This window comes from Typopeltis vanoorti, chromosome 14, assembly GCF_054136105.1.
Source record: "Typopeltis vanoorti isolate ZY-2024b chromosome 14, IOZ_Tvanoo_1.0, whole genome shotgun sequence".
Taxonomy (NCBI): domain Eukaryota; kingdom Metazoa; phylum Arthropoda; class Arachnida; order Uropygi; family Thelyphonidae; genus Typopeltis; species Typopeltis vanoorti.
Genome location: NC_143562.1, coordinates 62,887,026 through 62,904,990, shown reverse-complemented (window position 1 = coordinate 62,904,990; position 17,965 = coordinate 62,887,026). Strand labels below are relative to the sequence as shown.

The following is a 17,965-nucleotide window of genomic DNA, read 5'->3' as shown; positions in this document are numbered from 1 at the left end:
CACAATAATCTAATATATTCTTATCTCGCATTGCATTTGTGACTATCCCCAATATATTTATTCATAGGTTCTCTTTATGAGTGATGCATTGAGATTAGTGATCAGGCAAGTTATTTGGTTGACAAGAAAAAAATTTATTCATTACTAATAAAGCAAGTTACAATTATTTGTATAGACAACACTAACTTAACTAATGTTGGTATGAAAGGTAAATAAGATAACCCGACGTAACATGGACATTTTAGTTCCCTTACAACATGAAATATTATCAAATACTATTAAAATGGGATGTCCTAATTATTTAACACTCCTAGATTATTTTCACACAATTATTTGTTCAAGAACTACCAACAATGACAAACTAAAATATTTTCACACTGCACTTTTCCAAGTTTTCTGACTCAGATCAATCATTCCCTATTCATGATTCAACTCCTGAAGTCCTACAACACTTCATAAATTGCAATTCTAATTAGTCCCTTTTTCTGTCACAATCTAACTTTCCTTGTATACAAAAATTGAAAAGTTCTTACTTTACCGAGGTGTCGGGCTCTCCCTGGCTTATACTCACGATCATCAATTGGAATTATATGGCTTGCATTTCCTTCATTTGGTCCCTTTTTCGATGAGGTTACCTGGCTAATACGTTCCTTAAGTTCTTGCTTCTGGAAGGTAGATATGCGAATACAATCATGATTCGTTGCCTACGATGTTCATGAAGCACTGCTGCCGATGTTGGTCCACGAGGTTCTGCATTTCCTTCTCAGCCTACACTGACCTTCTGCTATGCCGAGACCTATACGTACATTGGCATTCTACTTGGCTGCATAGCCCCTTCCATTCATCTCACCCTGACCTCACTGGAACTTTCTTTCTCCAGGAACGACTGGAACAGATAAAGGGCAAAAGCCTCGTTTTCGTGTTGCAAAAAACTATATACCTCCTCGATGACCTTCATACGGCACCTCAATTCCTCTGCACTACATTCTGACGCTTCTCGCTCTCATTCATGGGAGAGCCCTCCACGCCACGTAGACCTTTACGTCCGTCGTGATGGCCTCAGGTCATGATTTAATCTTCTTATCTTGTCTGGGATTTTAGCCTAATGTTCACATACAAACACATACTTCACCCATTTCCTAAATTGCTTCCCCCCCTTTTTTTCCCCACATAAGACATTTGACAATACAGTATTTAGCAAATTTCAAATCAATGATGTTATTATCATTTCATTTACATTCAATTTCTTTTTATTACTATACAAGTATTACATCGAGAATTTAGATACTTGTTAAATCTGAATGAAAAGTAATATCATTATAAATTCTCTTTCATTCAAGTTTTAACACTCATATCTGTGGTGTCTGGTCTTTCATAAAATGTTTTATTTCTAACCTAGCTCTTGGATCCATAAATTAAAATTAATTTGAATACTGTTTCGTTTACAGCTAGTTTGGTGTTTTGACTAATTTTTCTCTTATTCCACATAAATTCATTCAGCTTGCTACCCACCATACCATCCTTGTTTATTCTGTTGTGTATTTCCTTATTTAATTTGCTATCTGCACTAAAAATTGTGTCCAAATTGGTCAAAATGTTTTACTTGTCTATAGGTTCTCCATTCAGTATGTAGTTTGTTTTCGGTATTTCTGCCTACTTACATTCTTTTTCTTTTTATTGCTGATTTTCATACTAATATATTACAGCAGTTATTAAATTTAGTCAGGGAATCCTGCAGACTTTGTATTAAGTAAAGAAAGCTGAGAGTAACACCTCCAATTTTGATATCGGGTTTAATATCACTTTACCTCATAATTGTGATCCATCTAGATGATTAATAACACTGGATAATATGCGCTCTTGACTCTCACTTGATTTAATACTATTTTCTTGTATCTCCTTAAAGTGAAAATCTGATCCTGGCAACCTCTATATGGCCTGAATCCAGCCTGTTCTTCTCTGTGCTTCCCTTCCACAATTTTTCTTAGTCTTTTCTCAAGTATACTTGCATAAATCTTATCAGGAACAGTCAGTAGAGAAATTCCTCTGTAATTCTTATGTAGAGTTTCATTTTCCTTTTTATATTTGGATACTATGGGTAGACTTCTGAATTATGCACTGCAACACTTTTATACCTCCACATTTGAGCATTTCTGCTCTAAGGCAAGTAGAATTAACAATTCTACTTGCCTTTTCACATTTCAGTTTTTTGATGACTGAACTTCAAGTATTGATATGTTCCTGATTGCATTCCTATTGGGTGTTCTATGACCATGCTTTCACTGTTTGTTCATTTAGGAGTCTTTCAAAGTAATCATTCCAGATATCTAGAATATCTTTATCTTCAGTTTTCATGTCATCTGTATTATCTTTGATTCCTTTTACAGTAATCTTTCTTTCATTTCTGAACTTTAGACTTCAGAATATTTTGCCACCTTCCCAATATCTATTTTCTGTGTTCTTACCAAAGTCTTCCCATGACTTCTGTTTAGCTAGTTTTTCACAGTTCTTTGCTTTCTTACATTTTTCTCTGTATTATCTCAGGCCACATGTTAACTTGCTAGAACTTTCGATAAGTGTTCTCCTTTTTCTTGACTGTTTCTTTAACCTCTTGTGTTCACCATATGAAGTTCTGATTTTTCTCTCCTTGCAGACAACTTCACCACATGCCTCTCTACCTGAATCAATGTTTTCTTCAGAGTTTGCCACTGAATCTCCAAGGTTTGGTTCTTGTTTTCACTCTCATTTTTTCCTGAATAATGTTTGTGTGCTTTAGTGTATAGTTCAACTCTGAAAGCTGCTCAACTTTAATTTGTTTTAAAACTTTCTTACATGCACTTCCTCCTTTCAATATGATATTCAGTTTTATCCTGCTCAAAACTAAATGGCGATCACTTCCAATTTCAAATCCTATCCTTTGTACATTTCTGTCCTGAACCAGCATAAAGGTATTGTTATCAGCAGGCAATGGGAATGGATTTATAACTATACAAATAATGTCATCAATAAAAACAGAAATTTTTCTCCTAGAGATTGTCATTTCAGTCTTGCTATTCTGAGTAACTGAGTGGATAGCACTCATGCTCCAACCAAATAATTGTGGATTTGAATTCCACTACAAACATGGATGTTTTGTGAATGTTGTTGGATGGCCGATGTATTTCATCACATGACTTATAGAAGCCTAAAGTGGCTTCTAAAATTTCTGCATGTGTTCTCTAGGTTTTTTTGGATTATCTAACCATTAGACATAGAATCCTGTTCTTATGTTGTTCTTTTATTTTCTGTTATTCTTCTGCTATGAATCCTACAGTCTGGAAATTAGCTCTATTTACAGCATGGATTCTGCCACCATTGATCTCTGTGTGTGTGTGTGTGTGTGTGTGTGTGTGTGTGTGTGTGTGTGTGTGTGTGTGTGTGTGTGTGTGTCAGAGGATTACTTATATCACTCATCTTGAGACAAATATGGAAAAGTTTGGCATATTACGAACTAGCAAAATATGCTTCTACTTTCTTTAGGAGTGAAGGATAGGAACCTTTTTCCCTCAGTATTAAATTTGACAACATAGACATCTCTTCTTGGGGTTGCTCTAACATCAAATCTTTCTCTCTCTGTCTCTTGGTGTAAGCATGTCACAGTTATTGTTTTCCCCCTCTTTCTCCTAGCATCCAAAAAAAAAAAAAAAAAATAAGGATTTCTCATTCATTCAAGACATTGCTTTATCTCCAAACAACCATTAACTTATTAACTTAATACAAATCTAGAATACAAATACAAATGTGAGAATGGTATTCTTACATTTGGGATGGTGCCAATATGAGCCCACTAAAAATGCTTGATTCAGTATAGAAAACAACAATTAAAAGGGTTAATGATTCATTTCTCATGAAATTCATTTACTTTAACACAGGTTTTAGTTTAAATTCCTTTCATCTTCTACAAATTCCAAGTTTCCTCTAAGCTGCATGTGTACATGCACACAATGGTCAAAAAAGGGAGCATGCACAAAATTTTTGCTTTCAGAATTTCTAATTTACAGCCAATAATTTTTGAACATACTGTAAGAATGAAATTATATATGCCATATTATATTATATGCCATGATGATGATGAACAGCCTATTTTTCTACCTGTTGCAGGGTGAAGGCCTCTCCCATTGAGAGAGGTTTGGGTCTACTACTCTCATGGTGACCCAGTCCATATTGGGAGAGTGTATCTGTACTTGGGTGAAGGAATGTATTGAAGGTGGAGGACAATCACAAACATCCATACCTATGCAGGATTCGAACCCGCAGCCTCTTGACTGGAGAGCAGATATGCTAACCACTCGGCCAACCCAGCTGGCATTATATTCCATACCTGGCACTTATTTTATTTAGTAATTTCTGCAATGTCTCCACTCCAATATTATTCTAACCCATGCCAACTTAATACATTCTAATGAGTTATTTTTAGCCTGTGGCATGTGGGCAAACTGATGCTGACATCAGCACATTGCAGAAGCATATTTGTTTAGAGTGTCTACTGCCATAGCACAGTCATTTTAACTCGTGCAAATGGTGATGGATTTTTGTAGCTAAGCAGATTCAAGCAAATTAATTTAGTACTTGCAATTTTCCAGGTTATAGCTGGATGAAAAGAGGCCAACATTAATATGAGAAATATTACATTAGCGGTTTTAGTGTGTTAAACCCTCAAAATGTCACTGTAGAAATTCAAGTAGGAAAGAACTCTAGACAAAGAACAACATGCGCAGGCTACTGCATACATTGAATCTGATGGAAACATGCTCACAAAATGTTTTTCATATGCACATGGTCCAGCAAAAATTAGAGGGAATATTGTTTATGACCACTGTTCACCTAAACTGCCATCAACAATTCTTCTATTCGCTGCTAAATTTGTTGAAATGCATGAAACATCAATGCTTCACAGTTCATCTCTAAACTCACAGAACAAATTTCCCTTCCTCCTCATTTCCTCCTTTTATCTACCCCAAGAGCAGTTTTTCCTTTTGTTTTTTCAAGGGAATATGATCCACTGGCCTTCAAATCAGATACATAAGTTTCTTCTATCTCCTGAACTTTCTCTCCATCATAGTACTGTAGGCTGACCAGCCTCTCATGGGATCATAGTTTTAAAAAAATAAATTAATTAAAAAATAGCCTTCTCACTGTGCTAGTGGTCATTGTCCTCAATCTTTTGTGGGTGGGATTTGCATACAACCAAAAAAGGCCTTTTTTTTAAGTATGGAAACAATCTTCAGATAATTTTCATGCACATGTTATTTAATTTTTATGGTAATTCCATGTGTGAAAGTGTTCACCCTAAAGTACTGTATCCACAATACATAAGTACAGTGGATGGACAGAAAGTTGAAGAGAAAGAAGAAAGTTGTTAATGTCGAATTTAAATAATTTCAGAGATGATTTGGAAAACCTAAATCCTTCAGCTGAAGAGCTGACATCAGCTTCAAAGAAGATGGATGTTGGTGTTCTTGGAGTAATTGTCACACTGAGAGGATGTAAAGAAAATGGCTGTATCAGTGATGAAGGGATACAATATGACTTCATCTCTCGCTATTTTGCTCCATGGGTTGGAATTATTGAAGATCCTGTAACAGGTAAGAAATGTATCTCCAATTGCTTTTTGGAAAATTTTTTATTTTATTTTTGAAAATTTATTATTATATGACAACCTCTTAAATTTAAGAGGTTGTCAAAAATGACCATGCTTATAAATAGTTCTCTACATCCACTTATAACATGGGAGAAAATACATGAGCCAAACAAAATTTCTGTAGATTTTCAATCACTTTAAATTTATTTATACATGTAGCATTTTTTTGTCAGTATAGATTGAAAAAAAATAAACCTTAATTCTACTAGCTGCACTTAACAGAATCCTCATTCATAATAATTATATTGGGTTTGTAGTTACATTGTGAGTGGTTGTTGTATTTAGTACTCTTGTAAAATTGGGTGGGGTCACTTAAGAGTCAAAGCCATATAACTGGGAGGAGAAATTGGTGCCTCATACTTCAAACACTTCTAACTTCGAACGTTCCAGAGTTTAAATGCTTGAGAAAGCAAGAAATTTGATTCGCAATTCGAACTATAGTCCAGGAACTCAGAGTCATATAGCATTAGACAGTTTCGGCACGCCATTGGGCATGCCTCTCCCCCACTAATTTCCCTCACTCACTTCCCCGTGTCTGTCTCAGTCCGCTGTGCATTGTCCCTTTCTTTACACAGCTTAGTCATTGCACGATACATTTGTGTAGAGAATTTTAACTGTTTTTGGCATTTTTTTTATTGCCCATGGCATCCAAGAATGTAGAAAGAACAAAACCTAAAAGAAAAGTTGTAGTATTGACAATTGAGATGAAAAAAGAAATTATCATGAAACACGAAAGCGGTCCATGTTTGACGGATCTGGCGACGATGTTAAAATGTCAGAGTCAACGATAAGTAGCATTCTTAAGAATAAGGAAGCAATAAAAGCAGAAAATGTGGCTAAAGGTGTGACAACATTGACCTCCAGGAAATCACATGTTATTGAAGAGATGGAAAAACTCCTTTTAGTGTGGATAAACGAGAAGCGATTATATGGTGACGTTATTACTGAGAGAATTATTTCTGAGAAAGCCAAACATCTGCATAGTGAACTTAAGAAACGCACACCTGAGACCAGTACTGAAAATGGGGAGTTTAGAGGCTGGTTCAATGAATTCAAAAAACGAACTGGGATCTATAGTGTTGTCATGCACGGAGAGGCTGTGAGTGCCAATGTAGAAGAAGCAGACAAATTTGTAAAAATCTTTAAGGAGTACGTGGATAGTGAGGGATTTGTATCTCAACAGGTTTTTAATTGCAATCAAACAGGTCTTTTTTGGAAAAAAATGTCCAAAAGGACCTATATCACAAAAGAAGAAAAGACAGCACTGGGATATAAACCTATGAAAGATAGAATTACTTTGCTGCTTTGTGGTAATGCTAGTGGAGACTGTAAGGTAAAGCCTTTGCTCGTTTACCATTCTGAAAATCCACGTGTTTTTAAAACGAACAATGTCATAGTGGAGGGCCAACACAAAAGCATGGGTTACATTTACAGAAAGTTTTACACTGAGTGGATTTATCAAGAATTTGCACCCATTGTAAAAGCTTATCTTACTGACAAAAATCTACCATTAAAAGCTCTTCTAGTGACGGACAGTGCTCCTGCTCATCCCCCAAATTTAGAGGAGGATTTAGTTGGTGAATTCAGTTTCACAAGATAAAGTTTTTGCTGCCCAGTACCACTTCTATCATACACCCCATGGACCAGCAAGTGATTTCAAACTTCAAAAAACTGTATATTAAGGTTAAGTTTCAAAAGTGCTTTGAAATAACCAATGCCACAGAACTGACTCTTAAAGAATTTTGGAAAGAGCATTACAATATTCTTCATTGCTTAAGGCATGGAAAGAAGTTTCTATTAAAACAATGATTTCTGCATAGAAAAAGCTCTGGCCAGATTGTATTTCAGTCAGTGAAGCAGTAAGCTTTGAAGAAGAGTCTGTTGTAAATGAAATTGTGTCTTTGGGTAAAGCTATGGGATTAGAGGTGCGTGATGAGGATGTAGAGGAGTTAATAGATGATCATAAAACCGAGCTCAGCACAGAAGGATCAACAACAAAAAAAAGTGGAAAAATAAATTTTTATGGAAGAGAAGGATGCATTTCCAATGCTGACCTTCAAGAATTGTTCTCTGTTTGGGTTAGAACACGTGCTATTGTGGAAAAATGGTACCCTATAAGACAGTAATGACCAGGAATATCAACTTATTCGATGACAACGTGATGGGTTATTTTAAAAATATCAAAGAAAATCGTCAGCACCAAACAACATTAGATAGATTCTTCTCTGCAGAAAAAAGAGAACTTGAATCAGCATTCTCAACTCCAGCTAAGAAGCAGAAAGAAGATGCTTAACAATGTGAGCATTATTTTCATCTATGTGATTTTTAAATTAAAAAAATATTCTTCACTGTTATTTTTATGTTGTCATAATTAAAATTAATAAAATAAATATAAGATTATTTTGTTTAATTTTTTCTAAGTTATTAACATTAAAAAAACTAAAATAGATAAAATAAAAAATTGAAATTTTTTGGATATGGGAACACATTATTTCACTTTTCATTATTTCTTATGTAAAATCTTGATTTGGACTTCGAACGATTCCAACTTTGAATGGGATTCTGGAACGAATTAAATACGAACTACGAAGCACCATTGTAATGTAAATATAATCATGTAGTGATGTCATAATATTACGAACATTCCTTGATGGGGGGGGGGGTTACATATCAGGAAATTGATGATTTTTATCTGTCTTTTTTTTTTTTTTCTTTTAAGAAGCATTTAAAGGAACATGGGAAAGGCAAGAAAGTTAAGCAGCAAAATGAAAAACAACAACGCACGGAATAAAGTGCAATATGCGTAACATAAATAATGTAGATAAAGTTGATTATAAAAAGATGAATATTATTTGGTATGGTGATTCAATCATAAAATATGCTATTGATGACCAGGTTATTACTTCAAGCTTTTCTGGACCAAAAATCAAAAATATAATGAACATAATTGAAAAGTAAAAGAGATGAAAATTCTAGTAGATATGAATGATTTAATTAGCAGTAAGTTCACTATGAGAGAGGGTATAACTATATGATGATAGCTGTGACATAAGCAAAATCATGTGATCCAGTGTGCAGTATGTTGGGTGCATCACAAGAAGTGATGGCATTCAGGTGACTGACACTCTGCCACACACAAGAATAGAATGAGGGAGAATGCATATCATTGTTTTGTGGAGGGTAATGTTTTTTTTTTTTTTTGAGGTAGTGTGCACAATGTGTGTGTTTTTTGAAGTGGGGAAGGGTGTGTGTGTGTGTGTGTGTGTTGTATTGACGTGGCAGTCAGAGTGGGTAGGTATTATTGAGGGGGACAGGGCAGTGTTAGATCCTGAATGGATGATTTTTTTAGAAATTATTCATCCACAATCTAACATAAGAATTTGGCTAACTCAGATAATACCTGGTTGACAGCACACAGTTCTGAATTTTGTTGTAAAGGAATTTATGTAATAACATGTAAAACGCACTAGAAAAATCTTGTTGAAAGTTAAACTGAAGGATTATAGGATTAATGAAATTTTAATAAGGAAATAGTAGCATAATCTTGTCCCAATTAAGCTGTCTTAAACTTAATAAGAAGTTAAAAGTACGAGTGCAAAGGTCGAGTTACATATGCAGGTATCGGCCGTAATGCCGCCAGCTACAACGTACGAGGAATATGATGCAAGCGGGATTCCTGGAATACAGCACCTAACGGCAGCTAGGATTTGGAGAATCACCTTAGGGGCATGAAGACGAAGGGTTGTATGGGAAAGAAGGGACGAAATATAAGTGAATGCGTGCGATAATGCGAGGCTTTTTTTTGGTTGTTCCCGACTTGACTTCGAGGATTCCTGACTAGCAGGCGGAGTAGGGACAAGCGAGAGGGATGTCCCACTCAAGTAGGAGCAGAGAATGTGCTGCATCGAGGCAGTGAGAAGTTCGAGTCCGGGAAGAAAAACGGACGGCGTAGTCGTAAGCCTATTGCAGAAGCAACCAATCGAAGGAGGACCCGAAATGCACGTGGCCGTTAACAGACCTTCGGAAGAAAAAGATTGGGTAACGTAAAGACCTTTACTGTATGTTTGAATGAGACAGAATTTAATGTTAGATCATATTAAGTGGACAATTCATAGTGGACTATAATAAGGATTTTGTCTTTTATGAGATAGAGCAATTCTGCTAAACAAAGGAATGTCAGGAGTGAAAATTTAGCTGCATGTGACTGAGATTATATGTGAATTTGAAATTTTGTGGATGATTTATATCAGAATAATAACGGGTTGAGAAATGTATTTTAATGTAGCATGAAATAAGAGTTTGATTTTTGAGTAACATAATTAGCTAGATTTAATGTTTTATAGTTTGTGTGAGATTACCAAGTTAATCTACGAGTGTTCTGTTAAATTAGTATTGAGTAACTAACTTAGCAAGAGATTTTGAAAAGCTTAGTATCATATTCCAATTATAGCTGTAAAGTATAATTTGTTCCAATAAACATGTTTTGTTGTATGTGCTTGATTCGAGAATTCAAATTACCACTTGCAAAAATTTAGAACCATAGCGGGAGGGAATTTAATGAGAGTGTTATAGTAAAATAGATCATTGGCCACGACTGAAATTAGAACTAGTATCTATTTAGTGTGTATTAGAATAAATGCCAATTAACCTAGGAATATTCCCTGAATTTTGAACAAGCTCATGTTATAGGACTCTGGCTGGTGCAGCAATATAAAATAAATTTGCCAGTGTCTGAAAAGGAAGCATTCTTAGGTGGAGTTAAAGTAAGGCATTCTTGGGGAAGTATATTAGTATATTATATATATAACGAAAGTATAAAGAAAGTAAAAGAAGATAGTAATAAAATAAAGCAAAGATATAAGATAAATGTAGAGTAGAGAAAAACACATTTTAACAGTAGGTGGGATGAGGCATGTGGGTGAGTGTATTTTTTTGAGCTGGCTAGCAAGGCAGTAGGCAGTGTATTTTTGAAGTAGCAGGTTGTGTTTTTCAGGTGAGGGAGGTTGGTCTATGTTACATTAGTTCCCGAGGACTGAGGACCAGAGGTGTTTGGTTCTTGGTGCCTGATTTTCATTTTTTCATGACTTTTTGGGGGTATTTTTTGTTAATGTTGAGGTGATGATTTGTCCATTTCACTGACTTTAATGGTCAGGTTAGCTGTCTGAGGGCAAATCTTTAAAAAAAAATCACTACCACAAATGCAGGTACTAAGAACCAAACAGCAGTACATTTCCAGATTAAGTATGTTTGGTCTTATGAAGTAAGTTGTGCAGTGTTATGTTTCTTTATTTTTGTGGTTGTGAAACCACCATGTCAGTTTTTGTATGTAGACTGGCATCTCTATTAACAAAAATGTTTCTACTGGGCTTTCCTCCCAAGATGTTACATTATTAGTATATTCATTCAGTTTATTTCTTAACAAATAACAGCTAATATTTCCATATCAAGGGAAATGCCATGTTACATTTATAAAAAAAAGAAAACTGCACAACTCACTTTTAGAAGGTGAAAATTAAAAATCACCTTCAGAATTAAGGTGAAAGATATAAGTGCAATAATAGTAACAATTTTTCATCTCTCAGTACATTTGAAACTATACTGCTGAAAACAATTAGGGGATACTTTGGTTTTCTTGTAAATTATAAAATTATAAAATTAACTTACAAATGTAACACATTTATTTTAAAATATTCTTAATATACAACAGTTTAGAACATGCAACTGCATACAAAATCATGTTAAGACTTGTCGAAACGTGTCTTATCCGTATTACCATGTGGGGGATGGCAGAGCAACATGATAATCCAGAATCCATAGCTTGGAGAGTCATCGGTTGATTAGAAGCTGGACAAATGCAGCAGATTGTCATTCAAACGTGTCATGTATCTCAAAGCGTAATTTCGCAACTTTGGAATCACTTTCTGGAGACAGGAAATGTTCGAAGTCAAATATGTTCAAAGATCAATGGTTCGCATTCCACTTACTGCAAATCATAAAGAGCCCGAAGAATTTGGGCACAGGAATACTGCACTTGGACAAATGTGGATTGGGCTCATGTACTTTTTAGTGATGAGTCCAGGTTCAGTCTCCAACCAGATAACTAATGTATCTTGATATGGCATGAAAGTGGAACAAGAAATAATCCACAGTTTGTTTGTGAAAGACCCCAACATCAAGGTCAGAGTTTGATGGTATGGGCTGGAAAAAGTATAGGTGGCCATACTGATCTCTATTTTATCAGAAACGGTTCCTTAACTGCCTAAAGTATTGCGATGAGATTTTGGAACCTATAGTTCATCCATATGCTGCTGCTGCTGCAATTGGCCAAGAATTCATTTTTATGGATGACAATTCTCATCCACACCGTGCAAATGCACAAGAGTGATTTGAGGAAGAAGGTATTCAACGAATGGACTGGCCTGCCTGTTCACCGGATTGTAATCCAATCAAACATGCCTGGGATGCTTTAGGTAGGCACATTTCTGCTCGACTGGTGCCATGATCGCTTCAAGAGCTTGAAATTGCTCTCACAGGAGAGTGGGGAAATATCCCACAAGAACTGTTTGATCATCTTATTCGGTCCATGTAATCAAGATGTATCACTGTTTTGGCTGTTAATAAAGACCATATGCCCTATTAAAAATTAACAAAAGCATTTTTGGCTATTCTTGTTAAAATTATTTCATTCTACAATGTATAATTCGTTAAATTTATAATAAATATTGATTAATTAAACAATATCTCATCAATTACACCCTATCCATAAGTAAGAAATATTTATTCATGTATAAAGTACCCAATAGTTAAAATTATTTGCAGAAATTTATAATTATCTGACAAACTAAAATATCCCCTAATTGTTTTGAGCAGTGTATCTGGTGTGAGGTGGAGTCTAACAAGATCAAATACATGGTGGGGTACTGTTACAGACCTAGTGGATTGGTTGCTAGTGACAACAAAATGCATTACCCAAAAAGTGAGTTCACATGATGAGTGTGAAATAAATAATCACTCTGGGTGAATTTAATTATTTGAATGTTGATTTGGTAGCAGTAAAATCTCATGGGAAGAATGAAGCTGAATTTATTGAGTTGTTACAAGACAATTTTCTGAAGCAGCTTGTGAAAAAAAGGAACTCAAGGTCAAGAGAGTTTTAGATCTGATTATAGTGTCAATGGGGATTTCTCTTAAGGATGTGACTGTTCTGTCTCCAGTTGGTGACAGTGATCATACTGTACTGACTTGGGAGATGGCTAAGTTTATGGATGCTCCATTCAGAAGCAGTTACATGCTGAACTACAAAGCAGGAAATTATGACCATCTGAGGAGTATGCTGAGTTCTGTCCCATGGTATCAGTTGCGGGATACTAAAGATAGCAGTGTATGGAAAGCAGTTAAAGTATTCAAATGATGCATTATTAAAATTTTTCCCTAATATTCGAAGAATAATTTGAGTCTCAGCACAATAAATATTCCTTAGGAGTGGAAAAAATGTTTGGTAATCGCATTACACAAGGATAGTGCAAAGACTGAATATGTCTATCGACTTATATCTCTGGACTGGTGGTGAAGATTCTGAAAAAGTTGGTAAGTGCTCACATACAGAAGTGGAAATAGAGAGCATGGGTTTACTAAAAGAACATCACATTTGTATAATAATGTTACTGTTGAGACAAGGGAAATGGATACACCATGATACACTTGTATTTTGATATGGCTTTTGACAGGATACAGCATAGAAAACTGTTGCATAAATAGGAAAATATAGGATTTGATTATAAAATAAGATATTGTGGATAAGAGGATGACCAAATGATAGATATCAAGAAGCGGTATTTGGGGGATGTGAGTCTGCATGATTTAAGATGACTAGTGGTGTGCCATAAGGATCAGTCCTTGGTCCACCGGCCTGGTTGGCTGAGCAGTTAGTGCATGCGTATGCACTCTCCAGCCAAAAGGCTGTGGGCATGGATGTTTGTGATTGTCTGTGATGGACAGTAGATGGCATTGGTGTAGTTGTGGTTCGTTGGTGGAGACAGAAAGCTGTAGAGTAGGTGCCCTCCCTCGATGAGTCTTTGGACTCCCTGGAGATATTAATAATAATATAATCTGTACATTACTGACATTGGGAAGGATTTAACAGGTGACACAGCTATTTGCTCATGATGCAAAGATAGGTAGGGTAATCAGGAATGCAGCTAATACTTGCTTACTTGTAATACAGTACTTCAGAATGATTTGAATAGATTGGAATTATGGGCATGGGAAAACGGATATCAGTAAATGTCAAGTTATGCACTTTGGTTTTATGAGATATTGGTGGGATTATGCTAGAAAAAAACTAATCAGGCTGTGGGGATCTTGGAATTTTAGTACATAGGAAATTGAGCTTTTTATCAATGGTCATTGGTAAAGCACTTCAGAAAAGATAATTGCTATTTTGTGTAGTAATTGGCAATAGTGATTACACTTTAGCAGATAGTATTTATTATTTTTGTTTAGGAGTGTCCCTTTTATAATGTCATTGGCTTTTTACTCAAATTTTAGGGCATTACTGATGTTTTATATAGACAGATATATGAAGAATACATAGGAGGAATAATTCGGGCATACCTTTGCAGCATTTTGCTGGCTGTCTTTTTATTCAGTGGTGTCCTGGTGTATGGTGATATACATTCATCTGCTGTTAAAGGGGATTGGAAATGTGGGAGAATTATTAGTGAGGCAAGAGGTATGTGAACTTTTTGGAAAATCCGTTTTTTTTTTTTTTTTATTATTATTAAAAGAGGGCAGAGAATACTTTGGGAGGGGGTGAAAAAATAAAATTTTTGGGGAAGGAGAAGAATATGATGGGATAAGATCAGGGGTGGGAGTAACTCAGTGTGAGCTGTTTTGATAGCGAGTTGTTTTCGGAGCTTGTGGGGAAAGTGGAGGCTATATCATGCTGGCTTGGTGTATCTGTATTATTTCCTATTGGTTGGAGTTGTGACCTAATTTTTATGTTATGAGCTTCCAACTCTCAGAGATTATATAGGGCCAGTGGACGTTTATTGAATTTTTGTCACATTTTATGGTATCATTTTATTTCCTTATATCTATTATTATGGCTTTGTCAATTTGTGGGGTATGTTTCTGTTCAAGAGTTGGACTGCTATTTATGTTTTTCCTGTATTTTGCATTCTGTTTTTCTTTTTTTATTGTTTAAATGTTCTGGAATTGGGATGTTGCAGTCGCGGAAGTGTTCTTGTAGTCTTGCCCATAAAGATCTGATAGTAGAACCTGTGTAGGTGACATCATAATCTTATTGACAAGGAAATTTGTATAAACCACATTTTGTGTTCTAGTATTTCTTTGTGTGTGATATTTTGTAGAATTTAGAAGTGTTGCCAATTTTTGGTTTGTGGTGAACACCAGCATAGGTCAGTGTGTTTGTGGGCTTTGTATGTGTGAAAACTTCTAAGAATTTATAAACTGTACACACCACTAGTGACTATCCTCTTCTGGGATATCACTCCCCCATACACAACCTGTTGTTACCTATCAGACAGCCAATCTCCAATCCAACGTACTAATCTACTATCCATCCTCATCTGTTCCAATTTAACTACTAATTTGTCATGCGGTAATCTATCAAAAGCCTTTGCAAAATCTAAATATATTACTGTATATGCATTTCCCTTGTCCAATGTATTCATCACCTTATAATAAATAAGTAGATTGCTAAAACATGATCTTCCTTTAGCAAATTCATGCTGTCCATTAAAGAAAATTCTGCTGCTGTCTGCCCAGTTCTGAATTCTTCTCCAACACCTTGGCCTATAATTCGAAGCCTTAGTCTTATCACTTGCTTTATGAAGCAGAACATTTTTGCCATCTTTGGGATCTGGGCTAATCAAGACTCATGTTAAAAATGTGCATTAAAGCTGATAACTCCCTGGAACATTTCCTCAAGACATGCAGTGATATACCATCAAGTCCCATGGCCTTGATGGTATCAAGTTACTCAATTCCTCACATAACCTAATGCTTACTCACCATAAATGGTTCCTCCCCTATTCCTACTGCTTTCAAGTTCTGTATTATGTTACAGTTGCAGTGATGGAATACTTTCACTGCTCATTTAACATCTCTACTATATCCTCCTCAGTGTTTATCACCAACCAACATCATCATCCCATAATTATTCTTCCTTCTTCTGGCCACATATCGAAAAAAACCTTCCTAGGATTTCTTTTAGTGTGATTTGTTAACTGCTGCTAATACTGCACTTTTGCTACTCTTACTAAGTGAGTCACCTTCCTTGCTTGCTCTTTGTACTCCTCATGTATTGGATATTAGACATGGAAATTTCAGCTTGCTAATAGATGAATCGAATGATATCACAGTGAATAAGATTTTAGGAATTGCCATCATTTATTAAAGCAAGAAATTCAACAAAATTATGCATATATTTCTGAGCATGATGGTTCTAGAAAAGTGTGATGCTAGTGGTATTGTGGCTACACTGAAAAAAGAGCTCTTGACCAAGAAACTGGACATTAAAAATCTCATTGCAATTGGTATAGACAATGTGAATGTTATGGTTAGTGTCAATAATGGTGTTTATGAACAGCTGAAGGCATATATTCCCTCCTTAATTTTAATTAGATGTGTATGCCATTCATTGCAACTGGCAATGTCTCACACTTTTGCAGAATCTCTCCCAAGAAAATTAGAATTTTTAGTTGCCGAAACTTATAAGTGGTTTTCGCATTCTTCTTCAAGAAAAGCAGCATACAAAGAGCTGTATCAAACTGTCAACAGAATTCTGTTGTAATCCAGTGGTTGGAATTAAAAACTTGCTTGAAAGTTGTGAGTGTAACTGAGAAATGTTACAAAGCTCAAATTTTGTGGGAGATGTACAAAGATGAAAGGAATCTGTTGTACCTTTTATTTTTGCATCCTATTCTAGTTCAACAAGTTAACAAAATTTTCGAATCTAACAGTACGGATAAGATGAGATTATTTGAAGACCTTTCTTGTTTGATTCGCTCTGTAGCTAATATATTAGTGCTACCATCATCCAATTGACCTTCTAGAGTCAGAGATTGATGACTATTTAAATCCCAGACCAAATCTTGGTTACAGATTTGAGAGAAAAATTTCTGAGTTGATGATACACAAGAAAATAACACAAAATGATTAGCACAATCTTAAAAATAAAGCAAGACAGTTTTTTCTTGGTCTCTTCAAACAGCTTAAGCAAAGGCTGCCTGAAAACTTGAATATTTTAAGAATGATCTCTTTTTTTTCTGTTGACAATACCCTAAAACATATAAAAGAACCTGTTACTCCCATCTTAGAAATAATGCTGCAGTAGACAGAATTCTCAGCTAGTGGTTGGAATTAAAAACTCACTTTTTGAAGTCATGAGTGTGACTGAGAAATGTTCTTCTGGGCTTGAAGTATAAGAATACAAAGATGCATCTGGAATGAATCCATTTAAAGAAATTGCTCAGTGCGCAATAAATTTATTAATACTGCCAAATTCTAATGTGGAAATTGAATGAATTTTTAGTTCCATGAATATAGTTAAAACTAAATTAAACAAGATGGAATTGCCAATGCTGACAGCTATTTTGTCAGTCAAGTATGGCCTCAGGCATAATGAGTGCTGTACAGGCTATCCTTTACCAGCACACTGAGTAATATTGGAATGATGGCCACATATAATAAAGCTGAAAATCTAAGTGAAACTATGGGTGAATTAAGTGCAGAAGACCACTTGGAAGATGTCTTTAGCCACTTAAATGCAAGTATCATTTCATCTTGAATAAAGTAAGTAAATGAAAAGTATCAGCTAGTACTTCTAAAATTTTAGCTTCAAATTTTTATTTTTAATTCCTTTTTAAATCTTTTTTAAGATTTAGCTGTTTTTAGTAATTTTCATTTGGTAACAGTAAATATATGCCTCTGGACACACATGCACGCACACACCATGTGTGATAGTAGATGGTTACTTATCCTCTCACCATTCAACTAATGCTACGGTTCCACAAGGTTCTGTTCTCTCACCATCCTGCTTCCTTCTATATATCAATAACCTACTTCAGTTCACCACCAACCCAATACATTTTTGCAAATGAGTAACATTGCACTCCTTCCTTTCATTTGATAAACTTTACTCTACACAACTCACCTCAACCCACATATCAACCACCACTGCCCTCATTTCTGATCTCCAATCCATCTTCCAATGGGACTCAGATAACCTTGTCAATTTCAATGCTGGTAAAACCCACTTCT

At 35.4% G+C, this 17,965-nt stretch overlaps 1 protein-coding gene across 2 annotated transcripts in view; it reads left to right on the top strand.

Moving 5' to 3' along the window:
- Nucleotides 1-17,965, top strand: part of LOC150099541 (phenazine biosynthesis-like domain-containing protein 1) — a 179,394-nt gene that overhangs the window by 140,159 nt on the left and 21,270 nt on the right. For both annotated transcript variants that reach the window (XM_090404060.1, XM_090404061.1), the window contains exon 7: nt 5,425-5,624. In XM_090404060.1, the coding sequence (XP_090260186.1) occupies nt 5,425-5,624 (200 nt within the window). The remainder of the gene's footprint in view (nt 1-5,424; nt 5,625-17,965) is intronic.